At 43.4% G+C, this 25,275-nt stretch overlaps 1 protein-coding gene across 4 annotated transcripts in view; it reads right to left on the reverse strand.

Annotated features, from left to right (window-relative positions):
* Nek5 (NIMA related kinase 5) overlaps positions 1-23,422 on the reverse strand; it is a 34,966-nt gene extending 11,544 nt beyond the window's left edge. For 2 of the 4 annotated variants that reach the window (XM_075984518.1, XM_075984521.1), the window contains exons 1-15: positions 23,341-23,422; positions 21,889-22,026; positions 20,444-20,528; positions 18,134-18,231; positions 16,108-16,191; positions 15,959-16,029; positions 13,885-13,971; positions 12,139-12,193; positions 9,895-10,095; positions 9,737-9,819; positions 6,980-7,046; positions 6,280-6,396; positions 4,627-4,713; positions 2,295-2,387; positions 1,321-1,389 (exon numbers count right to left, since the gene is read on the reverse strand). In XM_075984518.1, the coding sequence (XP_075840633.1) occupies positions 1,321-1,389; positions 2,295-2,387; positions 4,627-4,713; positions 6,280-6,396; positions 6,980-7,046; positions 9,737-9,819; positions 9,895-10,095; positions 12,139-12,193; positions 13,885-13,971; positions 15,959-16,029; positions 16,108-16,191; positions 18,134-18,231; positions 20,444-20,528; positions 21,889-22,005 (1,314 nt within the window). In that variant the 5' untranslated portion in view covers positions 22,006-22,026; positions 23,341-23,422. Of the gene's footprint in view, positions 1-1,320; positions 1,390-2,294; positions 2,388-4,626; positions 4,714-6,279; positions 6,397-6,979; positions 7,047-9,736; positions 9,820-9,894; positions 10,096-12,138; positions 12,194-13,884; positions 13,972-15,958; positions 16,030-16,107; positions 16,192-18,133; positions 18,232-20,443; positions 20,529-21,888; positions 22,027-23,340 lie in introns of those variants that run through there. The other 2 variants (XM_075984519.1, XM_075984520.1) reach the window with 2 other exon arrangements.
* Positions 23,423-25,275: the final 1,853 nt, after the last annotated feature.

A 25,275-nucleotide genomic window follows, 5' to 3' on the forward strand; every position in this document is an offset into this window, starting at 1 on the left:
CACTCACTCCCACCATGCTAATGAAGTCACTAAGTACAAAATATTTGTAAAGCTACAGTGACATAAAAACTGGGAGGGCTCAACCCTGACTGCTACACAGGTTAACACACTCTGCCATTGACCTGCATTCCCAGCCCCTAAGAGACTTAAGAGGATAGTGACCATGAGAGGGCTGGGGATAGCCCAGTGACCATGAGAGGGCTGAGGCTATCTCAGTGACTGTGAGAGGGCTGGGGATAGCCCAGTGACCATGAGAGGGCTGGGGATAGCCCAGTGACCATGAGAGGGCTGGGGATAGCCCAGTGACCATGAGAGGGCTGGGGATAGCCCAGTGACCATGAGAGGGCTGGGGATAGCCCAGTGACCATGAGAGGGCTGGGGATAGCCCAGTGACCATGAGAGGGCTGGGGATAGCCCAGTGACCATGAGAGGGCTGGGGATAGCCCAGTGACCATGAGAGGGCTGGGGATAGCCCAGTGACCATGAGAGGGCTGAGGATAACTCAGTGACCGTGAGAGGGCTGGGGATAGCCCAGTGACCATGAGAGGGCTGAGGCTAACTCAGTGACTGTGAGAGGGCTGAGGCTATCTTAGTGACTGTGAGAGGGCTGGGGGACAGCTCAGTGACAGAGAATTTTTCTTGCACAGTACATAAGTTCTAATCTCTAGCGGCACACAGACAAAATGAGCGTCAGGTATGATGTTCATATTTAACTTTTAGTAATCTAAAAGATGAATACAGAGGAAATAAAATGGAAAAAATAAATCGGTTAATGTTGGAATTGACATTTGTTAGAAGTTCTGAAGAAAGTTGAAATAATAAAAGGGATTAACATTAAGTAATAAAATGAAATCCGGGTGTTTCTGCACATGAGCACTTATTGCCACATCAAGGGGAGTCCAGATGCACAACTGAGATTTATCCAAAGGTAGCTGCAAAGTTATTAGACCTAAAGTAATCAAGACCCAAAATAAATGACACTTTCAAATTACTTGCTCAAAGATTTTTAAATCAGCATATTAACTGTTGACTATATACCAGGCTTTTTTATTGGCAATAATAAAAAGTTAACATTATCAGGAAAATAACTTATTTATTAAAGAAACATAAATTATAGTAGAATGATTCATCCAGGGAAATAGTCTCATCTTTTTACATGAAAAGATAAGAAGTCTTTGGAAGGTTCATTTAAGCATCAGACTCCTTGCTTCTAAGTGTATTTAGGAAATTCTCATTATAGCCCATATAACAATTTCATGAACCTGAAGAAAAACTCTCTTCATCATAGCTGATCAGGGCAATGTGTACATAATGGCATACCTCATTCTCTTGGATGTTGTCATCCCCAGAAATACATTTATCTAGGCTAATTTCAAACTTTACTCCTTTCTAGAATAACAAGAAAAAAAACCTTAGTTTATCAATTCAGTAAAACCTTCAAATTACAGCCCCTGAGATCAATTCATGCTGACAGCACACATATAAAGATCATTAGTATCCAATATAAAAGTCTTTTTCCAGTGTATGTATTTCTAAAGAAAGAAGAGATGTGCCTATCACTTTAAGACTTGCCTATTAGGGCTGGGAGATGGCTCCTCATGTAAGCTCCCTTGCTGCTGAAGCATGAGGCCCTGCACTGGAACCCCTCTCCTCATCATAAAAGACTGGGAATGGCTATGTCTGCCTGGAACCGCAACCCTGGGAAACAAACAGGCTGATCCTGGAGCTCGCTGGACAGCTGTCACAGCCTCAACAGTGAGCTTCAGGACTAGTTGTAAACCCTGTCCCTGAGAAATAAGGGAGACGGTACCCCTACATATATGGGGGCAACATTTGCTCATCATTTGTAATAGCCAAAACTATGTAAATATCCATTCATAGTTGAATTGAGAACAAATTTTGATATATTATACAGTGAGATATGCTCAGCAGGGACCAGGGATGATAAACTCTATGAACACCATAGGTGAAACTCAACACGATTAGCATAATGATGCTTCCTGTTGCATGAAAGAAGCCAGATGAAAGGGGACCCTAAGGGATGGTGGCTTTTATGTGCTGTGCTCTCGTCTAGAAAGTGAAAACTAGACGATTGTGACAGAAAGCTCACGAGCAGCCGCCTAGAGATGATGAGTGGAGGGTGGGAGGAACAGGAAAGGAAATGACAAGATAGCATCTGAGCTTTGGAAAAGGTCCCCACCCCACTACGACGGCTCAGCGAGAGGTCAGATGACCCCTGGGATGGGAACGCCCTCACTGGAATGCTCACACACCCCTAGCAATAGCATCTCTACCTGCACCGAGGCCTCTTCCTCAGGAACGCCAGGGTGGGCAGGCAGGTGACTCCTCTTCACCAAATAGGTTTTATGACTGAGGTCTACATTCTCCTTGAATACAGATTACACACACAGTCAATGAGGTTGGCTCTGTAGGCTACTTACTGTCTGTCCCTCTCTGAGATGGCGAAGAGCTAGTCACAGACACCTCAGAGCTCTCTTGGTTCCTCCTGTACCTTGGAATTGACTTAGTTCTCATCAAATGCTTCTTTCACGGACTCTAGAAATGCCTGCTCGCTAGCCCTGGCTGCACGCACAACCTGAGTTTGATCCCCAGTACCCCAAATAAAGGTAGGAAACAGAGAAGGAGGGAGGAGCGCCTGCTAGTCCGCTTTTCTGGATTCAGACTTCCCATTGCAGAGCCACCAAACATAAGGCTGATGGTGGCACAGGCTCCCTACCATGAACGAAGTGCTGCCCTAGAGAGACTCACCCCTTACCGCCAGCACAGGCCTCTGTGTGGCTCCTTTAGAACAGGCTGCTTAGCTCAGACCATCTAAAGTCTACCCCTCTTCTTGGTCCAGCCCCCGCCCTCCGCCCTTCAACTCTTCCACAGAAGCCTTCCTTCTCCTCAGCCATCTCATCTTTGCTCCTATGCACCTAGGAGTCTTGGCTATGGCAGTCTCATTTCATTAGGTCATACATGTGTCCTTGTGAGTAGAATTCTATCTGCGGGGAAGCAGATGTGCCAGAGGCATCCCTTAGCTAGCCTTCGAACTGCTAAGTGACTTTGGATGAGTTACAGAGTTTTCTGTGGTAGGACATAAATGAGGTGCACTGTAAAATCTCCACTTGTGCCCACTTGCACTAATCTTTGCACATGCGCTTGGAGGTGAGGAAGGCTGGAGGTGGCAGATCTGCCACAGCAGCATGGCAGGTCTATTCAACGAAGGGCCAGGCGGCGTCTGCAGAGCCCAGCAGACCTCAGAAAAGGAGCCATCCAGGGTGTGGTGAGGATTCAGAGTGTCACAATACCTGCAGGTTTTCACAGAGCAGGTCAAATGCAGGCTAGCTAAGTCATCTCCTGAAGAGATGGCCATCTGCAGCATTCCAGAAGCCTGGGGAGTGCAGCACCATTGTGGGGTTTTTAAGAATGACGTCGGCTGTGAGCCAGACTTTGCCTTACATAGTCTCGCAAATGAAAGATGTCCTGGGAAATATGAGCAGCATAGCAGGTACGTATACAGACTAACGTGCAGTGACATCAGACAATAGAGTCTTGTGAGACCACCGTTTTTTACATGGTATATCATTAACCTCAAATATCATAACTCCAGATGTGTAGATCCCTACACAAGCCAAGGACAGCCAAGACAATATGCCTCCTCCAGAAGCCATTATGCCCTATGATAACTTAACAGTCATTGCTAATATAATATATCGTTATATATTATTACCAATATAGTATCCCCCCAAAAGGAAAAGTGACACTGCACATGACCACATAGACTTGGAGCCCCTGCTCATAGCCTCTGGCCCTTTTCACTCCCCTTATGGCCATGAGACCATACTCGTTTTGGACTTTCTGCATCTATCCAGTTCTGTCCTAAGGCAGCTGCTCAGTAAACACTGGCTTTCTGATCACGAGGAAGACAATATGTATTTTAAAGAACAGTACTTCCTAATTAAGACCTCACATCTTGTCATCATCCTGTGTGGCCTCCAGCAAACCATCATGCTAATCTTCTGTGAGGTCTGACAGCTTTCCTATGGAGAAAGAAACCCAAGGATCACCTCTTTCTCATTTCCTGTGAGGAGATTGTGTTCTCCTCATGTGCCCATGTTTCTGTGTATATGTGTCTCTGTGTGTGTATCCATGAGTGTGTATCCATGTGTGTATGTGTGGGCATGTGTGCATGCTTGGATGCATGGGCATGTGTGAATGTGTGTGGATGTGAGTCTATGTTTGTGTGTGCATGCTTACATGCATGCGTGTGGATGTGAGTGTGTGTGTACATGTGTGCATGCTTGCATGCTTGTGTGTAGACGTGTGTGTAGGTGCAAGTTCATGTGTGTAAATGAACATGTGTATGTGCACATGTATGTGTGTGTGCTTGCATGTATACACAGCCCACTCTTGGGTCTTGGCTGCTTGGGTTTTGGAAACACCTTTCAGCCCTTCCTTCTACTGTTCCCAGTCCTTTGTGACTCTGTCTACTCACAGAACCTCTCTCCACCAGGAACCCAAAGCTGCCAGCCTAGTTTTAAATATTAAATTGCTTTTACTATCTAGTCATTTTGTCACCTCTAAATCAATAGACTAATGTTCACTCTAATAGACTGACTTTACCTTCAGCTCTCGCCCCATCCTCTTTTTAATTTCCTTCATGTCACTGTGGTACTGTTGGCGGATTTCCTCCAGCTGTTTCCAATATTCCTGAAAAGCAAAACCAATCTAAAACTTGAAAATCATCTCTACAAAGCCTAAAATTTTGAAATATGTAATATAAGTAATTATTAGAAAACTAGTTGCTTCTAAATGCACTGATATGCTCACTTTGGCTGTGCTACTTCATAGCTTGGGAAGAATACACTAGTATGGGACAGAGACCTTTGTTTTATTACAATTCCAAATCACATGCAGCTACTCTGTATATTCAATTTTTGCATTAATTGAACATGTTGCCCCTCAAAAGATGTGTAGAAGCTGGTGTGCACACCTTTAGTCCTAACTACAGGGAGGGATGAGATGGGAGGATTACTTGAGCTTAAGAGTTCATGAGTAGCCTGGGTATCATGCAGACCATTCATCATCATTATCATCACCATCATAGTCACCATCATCGTCACTATCACCATCATCATTGTCACCATCATCATCACCACATCCATCATCATCATCACTATCATTATTACCATCATCAGATGCAATATCATCATCATCATCATCACCGTCATCACCATCATCACCATCACCACATCCACAGAAGTCTTATCACCCATTGCCCCAGAATAGGATGTGTTTGGAAACAGGGTCTTTGCAGATGTAATTAGTTAAAGTGAAGTCGTGCTGGGATAGAGTGTGCCCCTTAATGAATATTAATAGATGCCTTTTGAGAAGATGAGCACAGCCCACTCCCATCCACTAGGGACTTGGCTGTTTGGTGTGGACCCAGGGTCCCTCTAGTTCTTCTTGGAAACACCTTTCAGCCCTTCCTTCTACCATCTCCAGTCCTTTGTGACTCTACCTATCCACAGATCCTCTCTCCACCAGGAACCCAACGCTGCCAGACTAGGCTGGGACTCAGGTAGGGGACTTCATCCTCCTTCCTATCCTCCATTAAAGCCTCTCCAGACTTACTCTTAGTCCTGCAGCAGCCTGCACTCAGGAACCCCTCCTCCCAGATCATCTCCATCCTCTTGGCATTCAGCCTCTTGGTGCAAACCCAGGGTCTCTCTGGTTCTTCCCCACAGCCTCTCTCAACATTTCCTTCCAGAGACTCCACAACCAGCACCCGCGGCTAGGACTCAGATTGACCAACAGTAATAAAGAACTGAGCATCTATCTGCTAAAGACTACACCCGAAATATACACCAAGAAGCACCTTAAACATCATAACTCCTGATGCCTAGATCCCAGCAAACACACACACACACACACACACACACATGAACAACCAAGACAATACACCTCCTCCAGAAGCCAGCAACCCTACTGTGTACAGGCTTCTAGGCTCGAGCCCATGACGACCCACACTGGTTCTGGTCTTCAGCCTCCAAAAGCACAAACTGATGTTACTGCTGTTTTAAGCTATCCCCTTTACTGTAGTTCATCAATAGTCGTAAAAGACGTAATAAAAAAAATCGCTTTATCAAATGTTTTGTATACTCAGCTCTCTGTGTCCACAGGGATGCTGGAAGCAAAGATGACATATGGCAGAAAAGTCTGCAGTGTGAAAGACCATGACACACACACACAATGGTAGAACTGGAAATTTTAAACCTGGTCCTTCATTTTGTTCTTCCTATACCGAAGCTCCTGGAGTTTAGTCTGCTCTCTGTGGCTTTGTAAGTTTTCTCTCTCGTTGGGATGTGGCTCAGCAGAAGATGGACGAAGACCCTATTTATGAAAGAAAAGAATTTATAAAGGCCTACTTGCATATTCTGGCTTAATCCAGACAATTTTCTCGAGACAAGAAGTACATCACCAAGCAGTCTGAGAGGGAGATTGCTTAGCGAGGAGCAGAACTGTCTTAACTGAAATATGAAATGCTTTCAGCAGCATTTTGAAGTTGTTTCTAAGCAACAGTTGTTTTCATGCTATGACTTGGGTCCATTTGCTGAACTGGTCAGTTGTGGCTGTCAGGTCAAGCTCCTCTGCGATTTAGCAACCCTGGGGTGTGATAGCGACAATAAGAACTTGTACAGCTCAACAATTCAAAAGAGGAGCAATAGAAGCCAGGCCTGGTAGCCCATGCCTGTACTCCCCACCAGGAGGCTGAGGCAGGAGGTTCAGCAAGAGCTGGAAGTCGGCTTGCTATACATAATGAGGTCTGGGCCAATCCTGGGCTGTATAGCGAGATTCTGTCTATAAATAAAAGGTGAAAGTGGCCTTGGTTTTATAGCGAATGAATTAGGACACATTGATGTCTGAGGGCAGAGAAACTTTGGGGAAACCCCTGCACAGTTGGAGTCTCACTCACCAATTGTCTTTCCACTTTTAACTTATACTGCTGAGCTTCAAGTCTCCTCTGAAGGTATGCAGCAGACCTGAGAAAATAAAATGTTCCGCTTGGACATAATCCCCCCCCCTCTGTTTCTCTCTCTCTCTGTCTCTCTCTCTCTCTCTCTCCTTCCTTCCTCCCTCCCTCCCTCTCTCCCTTCCTTTTGTCTTTTGTGGTGGTGGGGATTGGCGCATGTTCTAATGCTCAACTCCAATCCTCCAGCCCGTGAGTAAGTATTCTCACTAACCATCTCAGGTACCAAATTGATGGGTGGGTTTTCACCTCAGTGATAGAACTCTTAATTCATCCGTAGTATGAAGTTCAAAGTTACAGAATGCAACATCAGGAGAGAAAAGCTTTGGAATCAAGAGGAAAAATAAATAAATAAAATGCTTTTTTAAAGGAATGAAAATGAGTATATGAGGAGACCCAGAGCAGACACCTTGTGATAAAGGTGAAGATTAAAAGCAGGTGATGGTGGTGCACACTCTTAATCCCAGCATTCTGTGAGTTTGAGACCAGCTTGGTCTGCAGGGCAAGTTCCAGATCAATCAGGCCTACATAGAGAAACCCTGCCTTGAAAAAAAAAAGAAAAAAGAAAGGAAGGAAGGAAAGAAAAAAAGAAAGAAAGGAAGGAAGGAAGAAAAGATGAAGATAAGAATTTTGCTACTGCAAACCATAGAATGGCACAGATTGCCTAGAAATCCCCAAAAGCAGAGAAGGCTCTTCATGAACAGACTCGGTGGGTAAGGGTGCCTGCCGCCAAGCCTGACAATTGACTTCAATGCTTGGTACCCACATGGAGGAAAGAATAGCCACCCCTGCAAACTGTATCTGATCTCCATGCACACCCATGCACAGGATTAACTTTAAAAGGAAGTGGGGGAGCCTCAGTTAGGGATGCTGGAAAGATTCTCTAACCTAATGACTTTCTCCAGGGCAGGATTTGGTCTTCCTGTCCTCAGATTTGGTGAGGGGAAGGAAACAGAGCCAGGCCTGGCTTCTCTCCAGTTTTGTGGGATGACTAATCCACAGCTCACTGCTCCCCCATTACATGCTGCTTGTCTGCTCCCTGCACACACAGAAGCTCCAGAGAGCAGGATGTGGTCCAGCCCTTTTCCCTCTAAATGAATGAAGAGGTGATGCTACGCCCTGTGGGGACATTTAAGGAGACTGTCAGCACATCCCTGGTAGGTCTGGTCAAATCACTGTCAGACTTACGCCTATGTCCTTCCTTCTGCCTCCCCCTTCTCTCCTGCCATTGTGTAAGACCAGTCTCTAGGTGGCCCAGATGGACCTCAAATTCACAATCTTCTTGCTCTGTCTCCCAGAGGAAGGGATTACAGGCCCGCACCACCGTGACTAGCTATCCTTATCTTTTTAAAGAATGCTCAAAGCCCTGAATTAGAATAATTTAAAACCAAAATGAAACAATTTGAGTGTTTAAAAATTTTCCAGACCACTAATATTGACATAAGAACAAGTGAGCTGTGTCCCATGGAAAGTCAGTTGGCTTTGATGGTCTACACCAGGAAGAGAAACAGTGACAAAGTACCATAGCATATGTCTTGAATAGAAAAAAAATATGCTTCTAGTATTATTTTATATATTTATAGCAATAACTGCATTTTAATTTTTTTTTTTAGAAAGAGTCTCATGTATTCCAGATTAGCTTCAAACTCTCCACTGAGCACCCCAGAGCTTCAGCTGATTCTTGATACCTGACTGATTTGTTCTCCTTACTTATTATCCCCACAAAACACTACCTGCATTCTTTGAATTACATCTGAGTTCTCACACTACTTTTTATTAGGTCCAAGATCCAAACTTCAGCTCCAATGGCTTTGCAAAGTAAGTCTCAATGGGCAGCGCACCTTTTCTGTTACAGAATAAACATCACCCCCTGAGAGCACAATAACTCACGATCTATGCATAGTCTACTCTGGTCTCCTCCGGACCCCCCGTCACTTCGCGTCAACAAAAAGTAAGCTTTGATTTAGCCACATCAAGCATGTTCTGTGACAGTTTCCTGACTAAGGAGAAGAAAGGAGCTGAGTTCCCCAGGTCACCTCCAAGCTAGATAGACAACTTCTTAGGAACATCATTTCTACCCACGTAAGCAGATGATTTCAGGGTTGTTGATACACTTATATTTTCTAACTGCCCACATTCATCACAGTTACCGGAATTTCTTCCATGAGTATCAGCAATATGTCAAAACTCATGGTGTGATACACACATAATAAATGCTTTTTTTTTAACATGACACAATTAGGGTGCTGGAATCTCAATCACAGCCTACACAGTGGTGTGAAAACCCAGTGACACTTGTGAATCAAACAAGGATATAGATACTCCTATTTCTGTTTCTTCAATGCTAAAGATTGAACCAGGGCATCTTGCATGCCAGTCAAGGGCTAACCACTGAGAAACACCACTAACCCCAAAGAGTTAGTCTTTGGGCTTGTTTTTGACAGGGTATCATAAGATAACTTTGGGCTTTTCTTCATCAGGGTCAGACATAGCTTAGGTAGGCCTACCAGTTGTGATCCTTTTGCCTCAGTTTCCCAAGTGCTGGGATCACAGGTGTGGTGCCGCTCTGCTAAGAACTGACTAGGGGGTTTTATTATTTCATTTATCTGATGCTGGGGCCGAATTCCAGGTCTTGTGCAAGCTAGTGAAGTAGTATTCCATGAAGCTCCACTCCCAGACAGTACATGGCTACGTGATCCTTACCATGGACTACCTCCCCAGCGAGATGTGAGGCCGATAGCTGCGTTCTGCATGCGAGCATGGGACTGAATTCTTCTTGAATGGACCTAAAATCAAATATATGTGTCAATGACTGATCATCTAAAATCTCTACCGAAACCTGGAGTCACCCCCAAACATACCTCAGGAGAGAAGTGTCGGGCAATAAGAGTTTCTAAAAAAGGCCTTTTCAAAAGAGAGTTAATGGATGGTCGATCCTGAGGACACACTTTAAAGAGCTGAGGTATCAAGGACTGTAGGTCAGGAGAAAAGTGGGGCGATATGGGAGTGACACGACCTTGACAAATCTTCAGAACAAGATGGTGTAAGTTGTTACTCTCAAACTGAAAGGGCAAGGATAATTATACCACATTAGAGACAAGCTGAGTACTAGTAGTTAAAGTAATGAATATACCAAGAGACAAAAGCTGTCTGACTGTAATCTATCAACGTGTCTGTCTGCCTGTCTATCAATGTATGTATGTATGTATGTATTATGTATCTGTCTGTCTGTCTTTCTGCCTATCAATGTATCTATTTATCTATCTATCTATCTATCTATCTATCTATCTATCTATCTATCTATCATCCACCTACCTACATATCTTCTCTCTACCTTCCTTCTGTCCATCTCTCATTGTGTTTAGCATGGGCACAGTGTCCTGAGCATGCCAGGCAGCTACCCTATCCTTGAGCTGCACCCCAGCCTATGAATTTTCCTAAGCCGCAGTCTGACACACTATGCTCTGCCCGACCTTGTCATCAACTGTCTGTCCTGAGTGTATTTCAGGCCACTACGCTGAGAGGCTGTGCTGCTTCAAACCAGATGTATAGCTTTAATGTTTTCATTTTGCTTTTGGTGCTGCCAACTGAATGCAGGGCCCTCCCTTTATACCATATGTGATCTACCTATGAACCATACCTCTAGTCCCTAATTTTAATTTTTTTAGCAAAAAAGTTTCCTTTATTTTTAATTTTTATTACCAAAATACCCCTTATTTACACTTAAAAACTGAAAGACATAGGAAGTTATAAACAGGAAAATATGTATAATCTCACAACTCAGAAGTATAATTCTGTATAATCTTTTCAAGAATACTTATTTTACAGAGATAATCATGCTGACATGACATTTTTCTTTTTGTTTTTTCAAATACTATAACATAAATATTTACTCATAAACTCATCCACAATCAAGTCTTCCATTGTATGAAGAAAGCATTTATTTGTACATAATAATGTTGAACATGACGGTGTGGCAATCAAGCGCAGGTTTTGCTCGTATACCAGCTGTGTGGCCTTTAACATTAACAACACCAATAATAATAAAAACAGATGCATAGACAAGAGTTGGCAAGCAAGCTGTCCTTGGAAAGTTCTGCCTACAGCACTGGACTTGGTCTGAAGTTTCTGGGACTTGAGATTTGTAGAGAAATTCCACTCCTGCCTAAATGTTAAGATTGGCTCTCATTGTCCAAGACATTTATGCAAATAATACAAAATTTTGAACATATTGTTTGCTTCTGGGAGCCTTGGAAATTTTGCGCATGCCAGGAAAATGGTGCCTATGTGGCCACCGTCCAATAACGCATGGGTATAAGGTACCCAACAAATTCACAATACTTCACTCATCAAGACTCGTTGCTGGAAAAATCAGGACCTTCCATGTGACAGCTGGAAGACTCTCAGGAGTCTGGGCTTGATTTCCCACAGATTCTGCCACACACTCTTTACCTTCAGAGAACATACGTATAATGGACAAGTTCCGCACGCTATTCTCTGACACGCACTTTTTACTTTATAGTACTACCTAGATATCTCTCCATGTCAAACATGTAGTTTTAATACACGTGTGTGTGTGTGTGAGAGAGAGAGAGAGAGAGAGAGAGAGAGAGAGAGAGAGAGAGAGAGAAACACAGAGAAACAGAGACAGAGAGTTGACATCTCGCTATGTAGACCAGGCTGGTCTCTCTCTCTCAGTCCTTCTGCCTCCAGCTCCTGGGTTTATTTTGTTGTTGGTTTTGACTTTTTTTTGAGACAGGGTTTCTCTATAGCTTTGGAGCCTGTCCTGGAACTAGCTCTTGTAGACCAGGCTGGCCACAAACTCACAGAGATCCGCCTGCCTCTGCTTCCCGAGTGCTGGGATTAAAGGCATGCACCACCACTGCCCACCGGTTTTGACTTTTTAAAGATGAGTTCTCTCTCTGTTGCTCATGCTCCTCTTGAATCCCTGAGTGGATAGAACCATAGGCACATGCTACCATACCTGGCTATCCATGTAATTTTTAAACAATACAATAAACCCAAACAATCTTTTTCTCTCAGAAGATAATTTCCAATACATGTGTTCAGTAATTCAAGATTCACATCACGATCAACATACTTACAGGATGCTTGAGTGTGCAGAGCTCGTATAAGACACATCCAAGAGACCAAATATCCCTGGAGAAGAGAAGGGTTTACATGGCCAGAGAATGGCAACAATTACAGGCAGAAGCATTTGCCTCTCGTATCGCTTTATGTGGGTATAGCTTCATTTAATTAGGTTGGTATGTTTTCACAAGTGCTTTCAGATACCTTATCAATTCTAAGATAAAAATTAAGATATGAATCGTTTGAAATTCTTCGGAATCCTGGCAGACAACAGGTAAACAAACATTGCCACAATATGATAGATGAGTATTGACTTCATGTGCCCAAAGAAAATGTGTGTTCAGTGGACATTAGAGGAAAAAGGCAAGCCTCGACAAATAAAATTACATAAATATATCATCTCAACGAACATAGGACTTGAATTTTGCTTTTTCCACACTTATTTAAAAACTTATTTAACGTCATACTAGGAATTAAACCTAGGGCCTTGAGCATAAAGCAAGCAATCTCCCACCCATCCACCCCCCCCAATCCCTATTAGTAACTATAAATATATGATTGGTTTAAGGAATCATTTTAAAGAATAAAAAGTACAATTAAATCCAAAAGGCAAGAGGATGAGATGTCAAGGAGGTTGCCAAAGTGCCCAAACAAGGATTCAGTAAAGAAAAGTAGAGCGGGACAGAGGCGTGGCTCAGCGGCCACCTGGTGATACAGGTAAGAGGGAGCCGCTTGTCTGAAGCATGGTGCAGGTGGTAAGCTCGGCTGGACTCACTATTGGTGTCAATGGTAAGTTCAGAAGTGCCCTGCCTAAGGTCATTTCCCTTAGGCAGAAACACTGAGGGATGGGGCAGCTAGACTCTCCCTCACTGTCCTGGATTCCTTGAGCAAAAGGATTTTCAGTCAAATCGCCAGCTAGCCCACCCACATTCAACACCAGCCATCTCAAATACCCCACACATGGCTGGAGAAGACCTCACAACTGTCTTGCCTTGGCTCTTGAAGACATGGTCTGGGCTATTGAAAAGTTTATATTAAGTTGTTTTTATGTCAGAAGCCTAATGAACTCTGAGTGATCTTCCCAGAGTGGTTGTGCTTAGTGCAAGCACTCCTCTGGCTATGTAAGCAGGCTGATCAGATTTCTACCTAGTCACCAGGAGACATCTCCTGAGCTGCTCCAGGGTACTGCAACACCACAATAAAAGACTTTCCTTGGGTAGAATTTTCTTGTTTACTTTTCCCCCATCTTTCATTAGTCATTATTAATTTCAATAAATTGTAATCAAATTAATCATGTTCACACATACCCATTCCTCCCAGATCTACTGCTGGAAGAAGAGTCAGTTTCCTTTCAGGTGTGGCCCCCGCACACCCCCGTGTGTAGACCACCCTCTAGTGAGGTCACATATCCAGGAGTATATGGGAAGCACAGGGTTTCTCTGTGTAGCCCAACTGTCCTGGAAGTCACTCTGTAGACCAGGCTAGCCTTGAACTCAGAGCTTCGCCTATCTCTGCCTCCCGAGTGCTGGATTAAAGGCATGCACCACCAGCATCTGGCTTTTTTTGTATTTTTAAATGAAGAGAAATTGCTTTGTCTTAAATAGGTCTAAAATCTTTCAGGAATATTACTCACTGGAACTCTGATTTCACACAGAAGAGGAAAATGCACACATGCCAGCAGGAAAGAGATTAGAACTTTAGGCTGTAATTCAGTGCCACCCACTAGATGGGCTGGCACCCTTCCACCAAGAGCAACTCACGTTTTGTTGTTGTATGGTCTGTTCTGACAAATCTCTGGGGACAGGTAGTAAGGTGTCCCAGCACATGTTTGAGCAAGTTCCATGGAACTAGAAAATTAGAGTAAATTAAAAAAAAAATGTCTTATTAGCAGAGTGAGAAAGGCTGAAGACATGACTATGCAAGGAAATTGTAAACATGAACAATAAAACTGCATTCATGCACACACTGGAAGAAAGCAAGACATCTCATGTGAAAAACAGGCTAAAGAAGACAGCAGGTTTTGAACCTTAGAACTCAACCCCCAACCACGTGTGATGATGCACGCCTTAAATCCCAACACCTGAGGGGCAGAAGCAGGCAGACCTCTGTAAGTCGGAGGCTAGCCTTGTCTATATAGTGACTTCTAAGACAGCCAGAGGTACATGGAGAAGTCTTTGTCTCAAAAAACAAAACAAAATCAACCTCCAAATTTATGCAGACATATATATATATACATATATATGTATATATATATATATACACATACATACATATATGGAGAAAGAGAGAATAAGAAAGCCAGGCGTGGTAGCCCATAAGACTATATTTCTATTACAGGGAAGTGGAGGCAGAAGGATATGGCGTTCAAGGCCAGCCTCAGTTACACAACAAGTTAAAAGCTAGCCTGGGCTACGTGAGACCCTATCACACACACAAAAGTATATATGGGCTAGAAAGGTGATTAAGAGCACTTGTTCTTCCAGAAGACCCAGGTTCAGTTCTCAGTACTCACACTGTGGCTCACAATCATCCCCAACTCCAGTTCCAGCGGATCAAATGCCCTCTTCTGACCTCCACAGGCACCAGACATACATATGGTGCACATGCTTGCATGCAAGCAAAATACTCATGCAGATAAAGGAATCTAAAAATAAGTTAAAATTTATACACATATATTGCTATATATTTTTTAAAAATTGAAACATATCCCATGGCTAGGTATGTGAATGAAAGATTGCCCTGAATCATAGCAGTGCAAAATAGCAATAAGGATACCAATAATAATAGCAGCAGCAGTAGTAGTAATTACATACATATTGGTTTTTTCAAGACAGGGTTTCTCTGTAGCTTTGGAGCCTGTCCTAGAACTAGCTCTTGTAGACCAGACTGGCCTCAAACTCACAAAGATCCACCTGCCTCTGCCTCCTGAGTGCCAGGATTAAAGGCATGCACCACCACCACCCAGCTAATAAATATATTATATATAAATAAGTACAGCATTTTTATTTAAAGATCTCTTGGGTATAATAAGATTTCTGTTTTACCAACTACCCATGTAATGCAATTGTGTGTTATTAAATCTGAAAAATACAAAAAGGAATTAGACTAGGGTGTAGCTCAATGGTAGAACACTTGTCTACCAAGTGAAAGACCCTGGATTAAAACCCCCAAAACCATAAAGAAAAAAATTAGTGAATGAAAAATCAAGTCACCTCTAGTCAGAGTATCCCTAAAACCTATTGTGAAACTCATAAATTTCCTTCCCATATGCTTCCACACCATTGTTTGTACACAAAGCTGGCAGCATGCTGTTTTGGTAGTTCACCATTCTGCTTTGCTCATGGCACAGAGCAAAATATTTCCTCGTGATCCCCAGAAGTCCACAAATCAAGTACAGTACATCTAGAAATACGATTTTTCTGTGCTTTAGAACAGCCCCACCACCATTCGATTTGACACCATTTATCTTGTGAATTTTTTCTAATTTTACTTTCATTATTTGTGTGTGTGTGTGTGTGTGTGTGTGTATGGGAGTGACCACAGAGGCCAGCAAAGAATGCCCTGGAGCTGGAGTCACAAGAGACACCAGAAGTGGGTGCTGAGACCAAACTCAGGTTCTCTATAAGAGGAGCAAGCACTCTTAAGCTCTGATTCATCTCTGGAGACCCATAGCTTCAGAATTTACCACAGACAGTCAAATGATTCAACATTCATACATATTCACCTAAAATTGTGGGGATAAAGAAACTTTTATTATCCTAATTAAAAATGCCTCAAAATGAGCACTTTGTCGATTTTGCATAGAAAGAAAAACAGAATTTTACAAGTACTTACTTATTCAGTGCCCTTGCCGTTCCAAAGTCTCCAAGCTTTGCCACCATCCCATTCTTGCTAAGAAAAATGTTCTAACAGTGAAAAAAAAAAAACATGTTCAGGAAAAGAATAAGAGTTGTGGTGTCTTATTCATCAGTCTGAGCTATTACCTGGGATTTTATGTCCCTATGTAGTATCTTCCTGTCGTGAATGTGCTTCAGTCCTAGCGAAATCTGTACAAACCAGCACAGAATCTGCAGAAAGAAATAGAACAAATCTATGAACAGTCTGCTGGTCATTGGCACAGCTTCATGATGACATGAAAACAGAGAAATAATAATAGAAATGGATCTGATGGCTATAACACATGAATTCCGATTTATAGCCCAGAAAGATGCTTCAGATGTCGTTGGTATTAACATGAAATTTATATGTAGAAAGAGAAGAATAAAAGCCAGGAAGAGATGATGGCCACTCAGGGCTGGCTAGCTGACTATCTATTGTCTGTCTATCTCATCTATCTATCTATCTATCTATCTATCTATTTCTTTTTTGAGCTAGGGTCTTCGTGGTGGTTTGAATGGATTTGGCCCCCATAAACTCACAGGGAGTGGCACTATTAGGAGGTGTGACCTTGTTGGAGGAAGTGTGGTCTTGTTGGAGGAGGCTGGATGACACAAATTTTTAATCCAGACCCTGAGGCTGGAGGGCATGCCTTTAATCTGGGCAACACCTTCTGTTGGAAGTGTGTCACTGTGGGGGCAGGCTTCCATATACCAGACTTTTTATTCCACCCTAGCACTGAAAGAAATGAACAGGGGAAAAAAGACTTTTTTCTTTTTGTGGTTCTGAAGTTCTAGTTTATTTCTTAGTCATAGGTATTTTATTTATCTATTTGCTTATTCATTATTTGGTTTTCTGATACTGGGTATTTTACTATAGCCCAAGCTGGTTTTATATTCACCATATAGCACAGGCTAGCCTCAAAATTATGGCAGTCTTCATGCTCAGCCTCCTGATACTGAAATTACAGGTCTGTGCCACCATGTCCAGCTCAATGTTGTATTTTATATCAGCAGACAGGGAGTCACTTTAATGAAACGTTCTACACTTACAGAAATTCACTTAAAGAACTCTAAAATCCCACAGGTTCTTTGTCTGCCAAACGATATAGTAAGAAGAAAGTAATATAAAATGGCCCATAGTCAGGTATTAGGGTTCAATGAAGGAAATAATATAAGATGGCCCATAGTCTAGGTATTAGGGTCCAGTTGACACCTTGGAATTTTTCCAACAAAAGAAAATGTAATCAAAATTTTGTCACAAAAAATCATTTTTATAAAACACAGAAAAATAATCCCTAAATAAGAAATACGTTTCTGTAAATGTAGACTTAACATATAATACAGGAATAGGGAGAATGCTTGACTGAATTTACAGAAGTTAAAGATATTGATTCTTTAAGCATCCATATATTCAAATTTTTTTAGCTTTCTAGGAAGATATCACACATCTCTCTCAAATTGTACTACAGAGTTATAGTAATAAAAAATAGCCTGGTATTGGCAAAGAAACAGATATATTCATCAACAAATAGAATTGACGATCCAGATGTAGACCACATACCTATGGACACCTGGGGTTTTTTTTTTTTTAATAAAGAAGCCAGAAATACATACTGAAAAAAAAAAACAGACCGAATCACCAATAAATGGTGCTGTTCAAGCAGGATGGCTGCCTGCAGAAGAACACACATGGATCCACACTTGCCACCCCACACAAAGCTTAACTCCAAATGCATCAAAACCTCAGCATAAGCCGGGTGTTGGTGGCGCACGCCTTCAATCCCAGCACTCGGGAGGCAGAGGCAGGTGGATCCCTGTGAGAAGCAAAAGTGGGGAAGAGGCTTGGACTCACTGGCACAGGGAAGGACTCTGAATAGAACACTGGCAGCATGGGCACTAATTAAAATGGAACAGTTCATGAAATGGAAAAGCTTCTGCATAGCAGAGGACACCTTTATTTGGACAAAGTGGCAGTCTACAGAATGGGAAATGATTTTCCCCAACTGCACATCAAAAAAGGGTATTATCCAAAATATATAAAGAGCTAAAACAAAAAAAAACCCTGGATATCAATAAAACAAGTAAATTAATTAAAACATAGGTCTAAACAGAACTTTAGAAGTAGGCTTACCTGATCTTCACTGAATAACACTCCCCTCTGCCTCTGGATCCTCTGCATGAGATCCCCTCCGTCACAGTATTCCATTACAATAAAGAGCCTGTTATTCTCTGCAAAAAAACGTTTGGTGCTGAAGCTTTTAGCTATCGTTTGTCTTTCAAAACCCAGAACATAAAGAACACGACAGGAAAAAACAGGGCATAAGAGAGGGTGTGGCCCAAAGATGGACTGGGTTCCCATCTCATTTGCATTTCTTTTGTGTTTGGCCTCATTGAGAAACGGTCAATTCTGTGTAGCCCAGGGAGTTCACACCAGTGGTCAGTCTGACAGGGTCCAGACTCTCCTAGGAGACAAATACCTGGGCATTTCTGTGAGGGTTTCTGGATTGGACTAACTAAGGAAAGAACCACCCTCAATGGAGATGGCACCATCCCCTGGGCGTAGAGCCCCTAACTGAGCAAAACGAAGGAGTAGGCACAAAACAATTGCTTGAAGCCATCAGCTACACAACCATTTGTTTCACAACAATGGAAACCAAGCACAACAGTGCAGAGATATGTGTCTATCCTGTTTGACATTTTGAGCGCTTGGTTCTAGAGTGTGCTTAGCACCTAAGAGTTAATATTTCCTGAGGGAAGTCGTTTTGCCTTAGGAAAAGATTACTAAATTATTATTTTTCTTTCACTGTTCCAAACTCATAAAACTTCATCTTTCGTACTAGCCAGCTAATTCTTAGTGAATCCAAAGGATTAGCCAGGCGGTGTGACTGATGTAAACATGGGCCTGGAAGTCAGGGGCAGGAGCAGTGAGTGATTTCCAGCCCCACTTCCTGCCATGTGGCAGAGCACAAAATTTCACTTCTAGTTGAGAGCGGCCCTTCATTAACAGCCAGTAAAAAGGGGGAGCAGACACTAGACCATGGCTCCTGGAGTGAGAGATGAGCTGCCATAGAGCCAGCAAAGCCTCTGTTTTCAGGTTCTCACAGTCAGGCGCCTCAAGACTCTGGGGTTCTTGACTAAGCCTGTGTTTTAAGAACAAACAAGCTGTCAAGCAATGTCCAGGGGGGAAGGAGGTCAATTATACTGTGAAGTGGCCTTAGCTGTGTGACTGTATCTGTCACAAAGTGTCTTCAGAAATCCACCATACATGGAACAAATGTATCCTCCTGTCTGTTTAAATCATCCAGTCCATTCATTCATTCAGCAACTGCAATTGAGCATCTACTCTCTGCCACATGTAGAGGACCAACGCGTATATATAAATCCCTAAGCTCATTAAATTAATGTTTACATTTGTGTATGTGTTACTAGGCATAAAACCCAGGACCTCTTACGTGGTATACAATTATTCTACCACTGTGCAACATTCTCAACCCCTAAGTTTCTTATCTGAAGAAAAAACAATAAGCAAATTTCTAATAATGTATATGTACAGATAGTCAAATGCATTGGTAGAAAAGTGCCCTGGGGGATAAGTGAAGGGACAGTGGCTTGGGGAAGCCTGAGAGTGAACAGAATTCAGGTAGACAAAGGATTTCAACTATAACTCACAAGATGAGGAAGAGAAAGATGGGAATAGTGGACAGAAATGCAGAGAACTTTATTCCCTGAGTGTCTTCAAAAGTTATTCAGAGTTCAGGGTGTAGCTCGGAGATAGAGCACACTTGTTCAGTCCAGTCGAGCTCAGGGCCCTGCCCCGAGAAACCTTCCCAGATCCCCGAGGGTTCCAATGCCTATCACTCATTGAAAAGGGTCATACAGAGCTGCTTTTAACATAACTAATATTGTACAGGTTTTGAGATAGAAAGCCACTATCATACCACTGGTTAGCCATGAACTCACTTTGTAGACCAGGCTGGCCCTGAATTGACAACAGTCCTTTGGCCTCTGCTTCTCCAGTGCTGGGATTGCAGGACTATGAGACCATGCCTGACCTCATAACTGCTCTGAATGCGGTGGTTTCTAAGCAGCAAAGAGCACTGGGCCTGCACACTATGAAAAGTTCAAGAAATAGTGGCTGAATCTACAGACTTACATGTTGCTTTCCACCTACCCGGTGATACTCGGAGACGTCTAGATTAACCCTTCTCTCTTAGTACCTACAGGATCTGGAGTTGGCGGTGATGTTCAACTACACAGTGCACGGAAGCTACAGAAGACCCTATTCAAAGGACAACACTCACCAGACAGGAAACAAAGACACAATTTCAGACAACAATTTAACTAGGCAGAGAAATGAACACACAAAATTTAATAAATACACAATTCATATTTCCAAAGATCTGTAGTTTACTGGGATGCTTTAATGATAGGAAAATCTAACCTTGAAATGAACCAAAGAAGGTTACAATGTTGGGATGCCTCATCTGAGCCAGAAGGACCACTTCTTTCTTTGAAGCTTCTTTTTCCTGGAAGGGCATCAAAGTGGTATTTCGAGACAGTGTGTCTTGCAGAGGTAACTGACTTACAGAGGCATGCTTCCTGCTCACTACTATCTGAGATGCCCCAAGACGCCACTGGCTATAATGTCATCTCCAAAATGTTATCTCTGGAAGGCAGGGCCACTAGGGAATGAGCAGAGTGTCTCATATCTAACCATCAGCTCTTCTGTGACAATTACAATCAAGAAAATTAACAATGCTAGGGAAATGTTATTGTACTGAAAGTTCAAAATTGGTTCTATTTGCTATATGCATTGACAAAAGGAATGAAGCTAATTCGAAGAGGGAGAGTCAAGAGCCAAGTATTTAACAGGTAATTATCTGGAGGTGGATTCCTGAAACCAATACGGGAAGTTGTCCTTTGACTTCCCTCCACATGTGCGCTGCAGTGTGTGTGTGTGTGTGTGTGTGTGCGTGTGTGTGTGTGTTTGCGCACACATATGTGCAAGCACAAATATGTACCCTGAAATAAATTTAAAAAAAAAAAGAGACAGGATCTCTCTACTTAACCCTGGTTGTTCTGGTAATCACTATGTAGACCAGGCTGGCTTTGAACTCACTTTGTAATCCACCTGCCTCTCCTCTGGAGTGCCAGGATTAAAGGTGTGCACCTAAATAAATATATTTTTTAAAGGAAAAGAACAGTAACTGGGCCTGCTGGCGCACACCTGTAACTGACAGCACCAGGGAGGCAGAGGCAGGAGGATTCTGAGACTAGATTGTCTACATAACTAATCTAGACCCTGCCTCAGAAAAAAGAGGGAGGGAGGGAAGGAAGAAGGGCAAAAGGGAGGAGAGGAAGAGGAGGGGAAGGGAGAGGAGGAAGGGAGAGGGTAAGAAAACAGGAAGGCACAGAGGTGGGCCAGCTAGGGATTCAGCAATCAATCACAGCAGGTGTCCTGCATAATACCAAATCCTTTGTTCAATGGGCAGGGAGGGGGGAGACACTAAGAAAATGAATGCAATACACATTGTTGAATAGGATTTTGAAAGCAGAGTCAGCTGAATCTTAAAATTCCTCATGGGGAAAAGGGTATTTGTTTCCATACTAGATTGATGATATGGGGGCTGGAGGGATGGCTCAGCACTTACTGCTCCTGCAGAAGGCCCAGGTTCAGTTCTTAGCACCCAGGTCAGTGACTCACAGCTGCCTGCAAACCAAGTTCAGGGGCGTCCAGTGCCCTCTGACCTCTACAAACATTTGCACCCACACGGTGCCCATAAACTCATGCAAGCACGCATACATGCGCGTAGTAAATACAGAAATCTTTTTAAGAGCTAAATATACCACTTAAAATTATCAGAAATTTGAACTTCTTAACTTTACCTTTGTAAAATCAGTCTCTTTTATGACACACTGATCGCTTCCCGTTTTATGTTTCGCCAAGTACACTTTTCCATAGGTGCCTTCCCCAATGATCTTAATCAGGTCAAATTTATCCATTCTTTCAGGGGTCAGAGGTTCCTAAAATGAAGAAATAAACCTTCACTGTACACTTCTCATGACAACTAACGAGCAGAAGATGGATAAAAGGCAGAAGAACTGTTTGCTAAAACGTTCCACCCAGCTTTTGAGAGTCAAGAAATTTCCTTCTGGACACAGGAATGCTGTGAAAAGGGTTTGGTTGATAGATTCCACACTGGATTGCGGGTCATCTTTGGGATCTTAGACGAGTTGCCACCTCACAAAACCTTTCTTCTCTAGCTTCTAAAATGGAAAAGTACTGAGGCAGAAGGATGGCAAACTCAAAGTCTACCTGAACTACTTAGAGCAATTTCAATACCAAAAGGATTAGGTCTAATCTCATTGTAGGTGTTTTGTGCCTCTAAAATGTCCAAGGGTGCCTGGGCAAGCACCTTTCTCCTCTTAGTGGAGGTACTGCCCTCTACAGGGAAGCCTAGGAATTTATTCTGTCAGTGTTTCAGGCTGTAGAGATGGGAGGCATTATGGTAGTTAAGATGAAGTTAGGGCCTGAGGTACTAGCTTTGACATTCAAAGGTCTTTGATCCCACACAGCGAGGGATGGCTGCAAAGGCACAGTTATCTGCCTCTAGAACCAAAGTATCACACGTCTATCTAAGTATCTCCCCATGGATTAACTAGTACTTAATTTCCTAGGAAGATAAATCAGGGCTTGTTTGGATCCGGGGACTTTCCTACTAGTTGTGCTCCAATATGGAAAAAAAAAAAAAAAAAACTGGTTTACTGAGCTGCAGTTGGTAGGAGGTCCAGAGTCTAGCAGTTGCGATCAGGTGACTGTCCTGGCACCTGGCTACAGGTGTTTACAGGTGGAAATACCACTTCCTTGTAGGCTGCCTTCCTTCTTTTTCCCTTTTATGTCACAGTTGGAGCATAACGGAGTTTTTTATTTTGCTGTTCTGGGAATCGAACCCAGAACCGCAAACGTGCTGGGTAAGCATTCAACCACGGAGCTTTACACTTAATCCTTTTGGTATTGAAATTGCTCTAAGTAGTTCAGGTAGGCTTTGAGTTTGCCATCCTCCTGCCTCAGGCGCAATGCAGACTTCTACTACCCTGGGTGGTATACTGGGCAGGTTGTTTTCAAATAATTTCAAGTCATGGGTACAGAATTGTCAGTGGAGGCTCCGGCCAGCATGCGGGAGGAGGACTTGAGTCCAGGATTTTGTAGCTTGTGAGTTGCCATGGAAACTGACGCAGCCCAGGCAGCAGTCTCCTCCAGCTTGCCCAATCTCTCTCCCCTGTCTTCGAGAAGCCTGGGACAGCTCCTAAAGAACAAACACGGCGGGCTCGGCTTACCTGCTCAGCGGACTTTGTGCAGTGGGTCTTTAAGTGTCCAGGTGGATCTGACCCCTGGCGGCTAAGCCTCCGGGACACTGGAGCGAGGTTGGGGGTTACCGTGGGGAAAGTAGGCGGAGCGCTGGGCGGGGGCAGAGAAAACCTACTGGTGCTCCTTTTCGGTAGCCGAAAGTAAAACAAGCCACGTGAACGTCTCCAAACTCCCAGGGTGTAAGAAGTCAGGGGAGGAAAACGAGAAGACTGAGTTTGACTTCAAAGCTGTGCGAGCACAGTTTTATTGAGAGGTTGGCACCCTGCCGCTCGGTGTCGGAGTGCAAGGTCCGAGATTCAGTTTTTATAGTGGAGAGCAGGGGCCGAGGGGAAACCGTTTTGGGGGCAACCTTTTCCAGAACTGCGGCTGAGAGATCAGTCAGAACTCTGCCTTGTTGCAACCTTTGGGTTCCGTGGCCCGATGTGGGTGACCGTTTCCTAGACTTTGATGGGCAGCATCATTGGAAGCCATAGAGCTGGTTTCTGACTGGAGTTTTGCGTGTGGGGATGGAAGTGTTTCCTTGATGCAGTTGGTACGTAAGTTCTCTACTGTCTGCCACTTACAGAGGTTTCTGATGAGTAAGCAATGCTGAGAGAAAAACGTGCTGGTTGGGTTGTCGGGGGAGGCGGTGGCGATGATGCCTGGGGTCCCATACGGGCTAAGCAGCGTTCAGCTGTAATATATACTCCCAGAAGGAAGCAGGTTTCGCATGCAAGGTCTCAAATACTGCTGAGGGGTGTATAAGAATGGAACCTGGGTCCACAAGCAAAACCAGGTGCTGCCCAGGAGTCTGCAAAAGGCACCCCCTCTTAACCTAGCTCGATGCAGAGCAGTGGAAAATATATCTCTTTCAGGGTGGTAAATGCTAATACAAGGAAGACAGCCAGAGCCAGTGGAATCTATGTCCCATGACCATTTCATAACCCACCATTGTTCATGGTGTCCCGTGTTCCTCCCCCGTCTCCCCCCCCCAAAAAAAGCTAGCTTCTCCTTTATCTACATCCTACTTCCTGGGTCAATTTTATAACAATGTAGTCTTTTTAATGCTTGAAGTTCTTGCTGATCGCCATGTTCTGAAAGAAACATATGGATGGAAATTAGCATTTCCTGCCTACAGGACCTAAAGCGTTGTGGGGCTTTTGTTTGTTTTTTGTACACAGGTCTCACTATGTACCCCTGACTGACCTGGAACTCAGAGGTCCAGATGCCTGCCTCCGCCTCCCTGCTGAACTAAAGTTGTGTGCCACACCCAGTTCCCTTTCTTTTTAAAGCCTGTCAGGGTTGGCAGGTCTCACCCAAATAAGCAAACACACGGAGTATGGTTTAAAGTGGACATGGTCTGATTTCCAAGAGGATTTATAATCCGAATCTCCAGTGCTTAGTGAGATAAATAATTATGCACATAATCCCAAATTTGCTTTGTCTGGATTGCAACATTTAGAGCCAGTGACTGGAGCGGGTAAAGATGTGTGGAGGATGGTATGTGGAACCTGAGTGTCTTGGAGACCTCCTTGTAACTTTCATGCTTTCTTGAACACGAAACATCATCAGAAAAGGGCCAGGCTAACATTCAAGGGATGGACCTAAGAAGGGTGAAGCCAACAACGGGAACCACACACAAGCTCTGCTCCCTAGCTGCTCACGGCAGCGAGGGTTAATGGTTTCGACACTGTTTTGTGTGTGCACTTGTCTCAACAACTAAGTGGACAGCTGCAAACTGTTTTTCACCATCAGGGAAAACACATATAGAAAGAGCAAGAGTTCTCGAGAAGCCTGAATTAACCTTACAGGATTGGATGAGCCAGGGACGTCAGTGTAAGGCCATGTTTGACTTAATATATATCTAGATGGGGATGCACAAAACACAGGTATGTAGACAGGGCCTAGATATGCCAGGGATAACC

This window comes from Microtus pennsylvanicus, chromosome 9 (genome assembly GCF_037038515.1).
Source record: "Microtus pennsylvanicus isolate mMicPen1 chromosome 9, mMicPen1.hap1, whole genome shotgun sequence".
NCBI lineage: Eukaryota > Metazoa > Chordata > Mammalia > Rodentia > Cricetidae > Microtus > Microtus pennsylvanicus.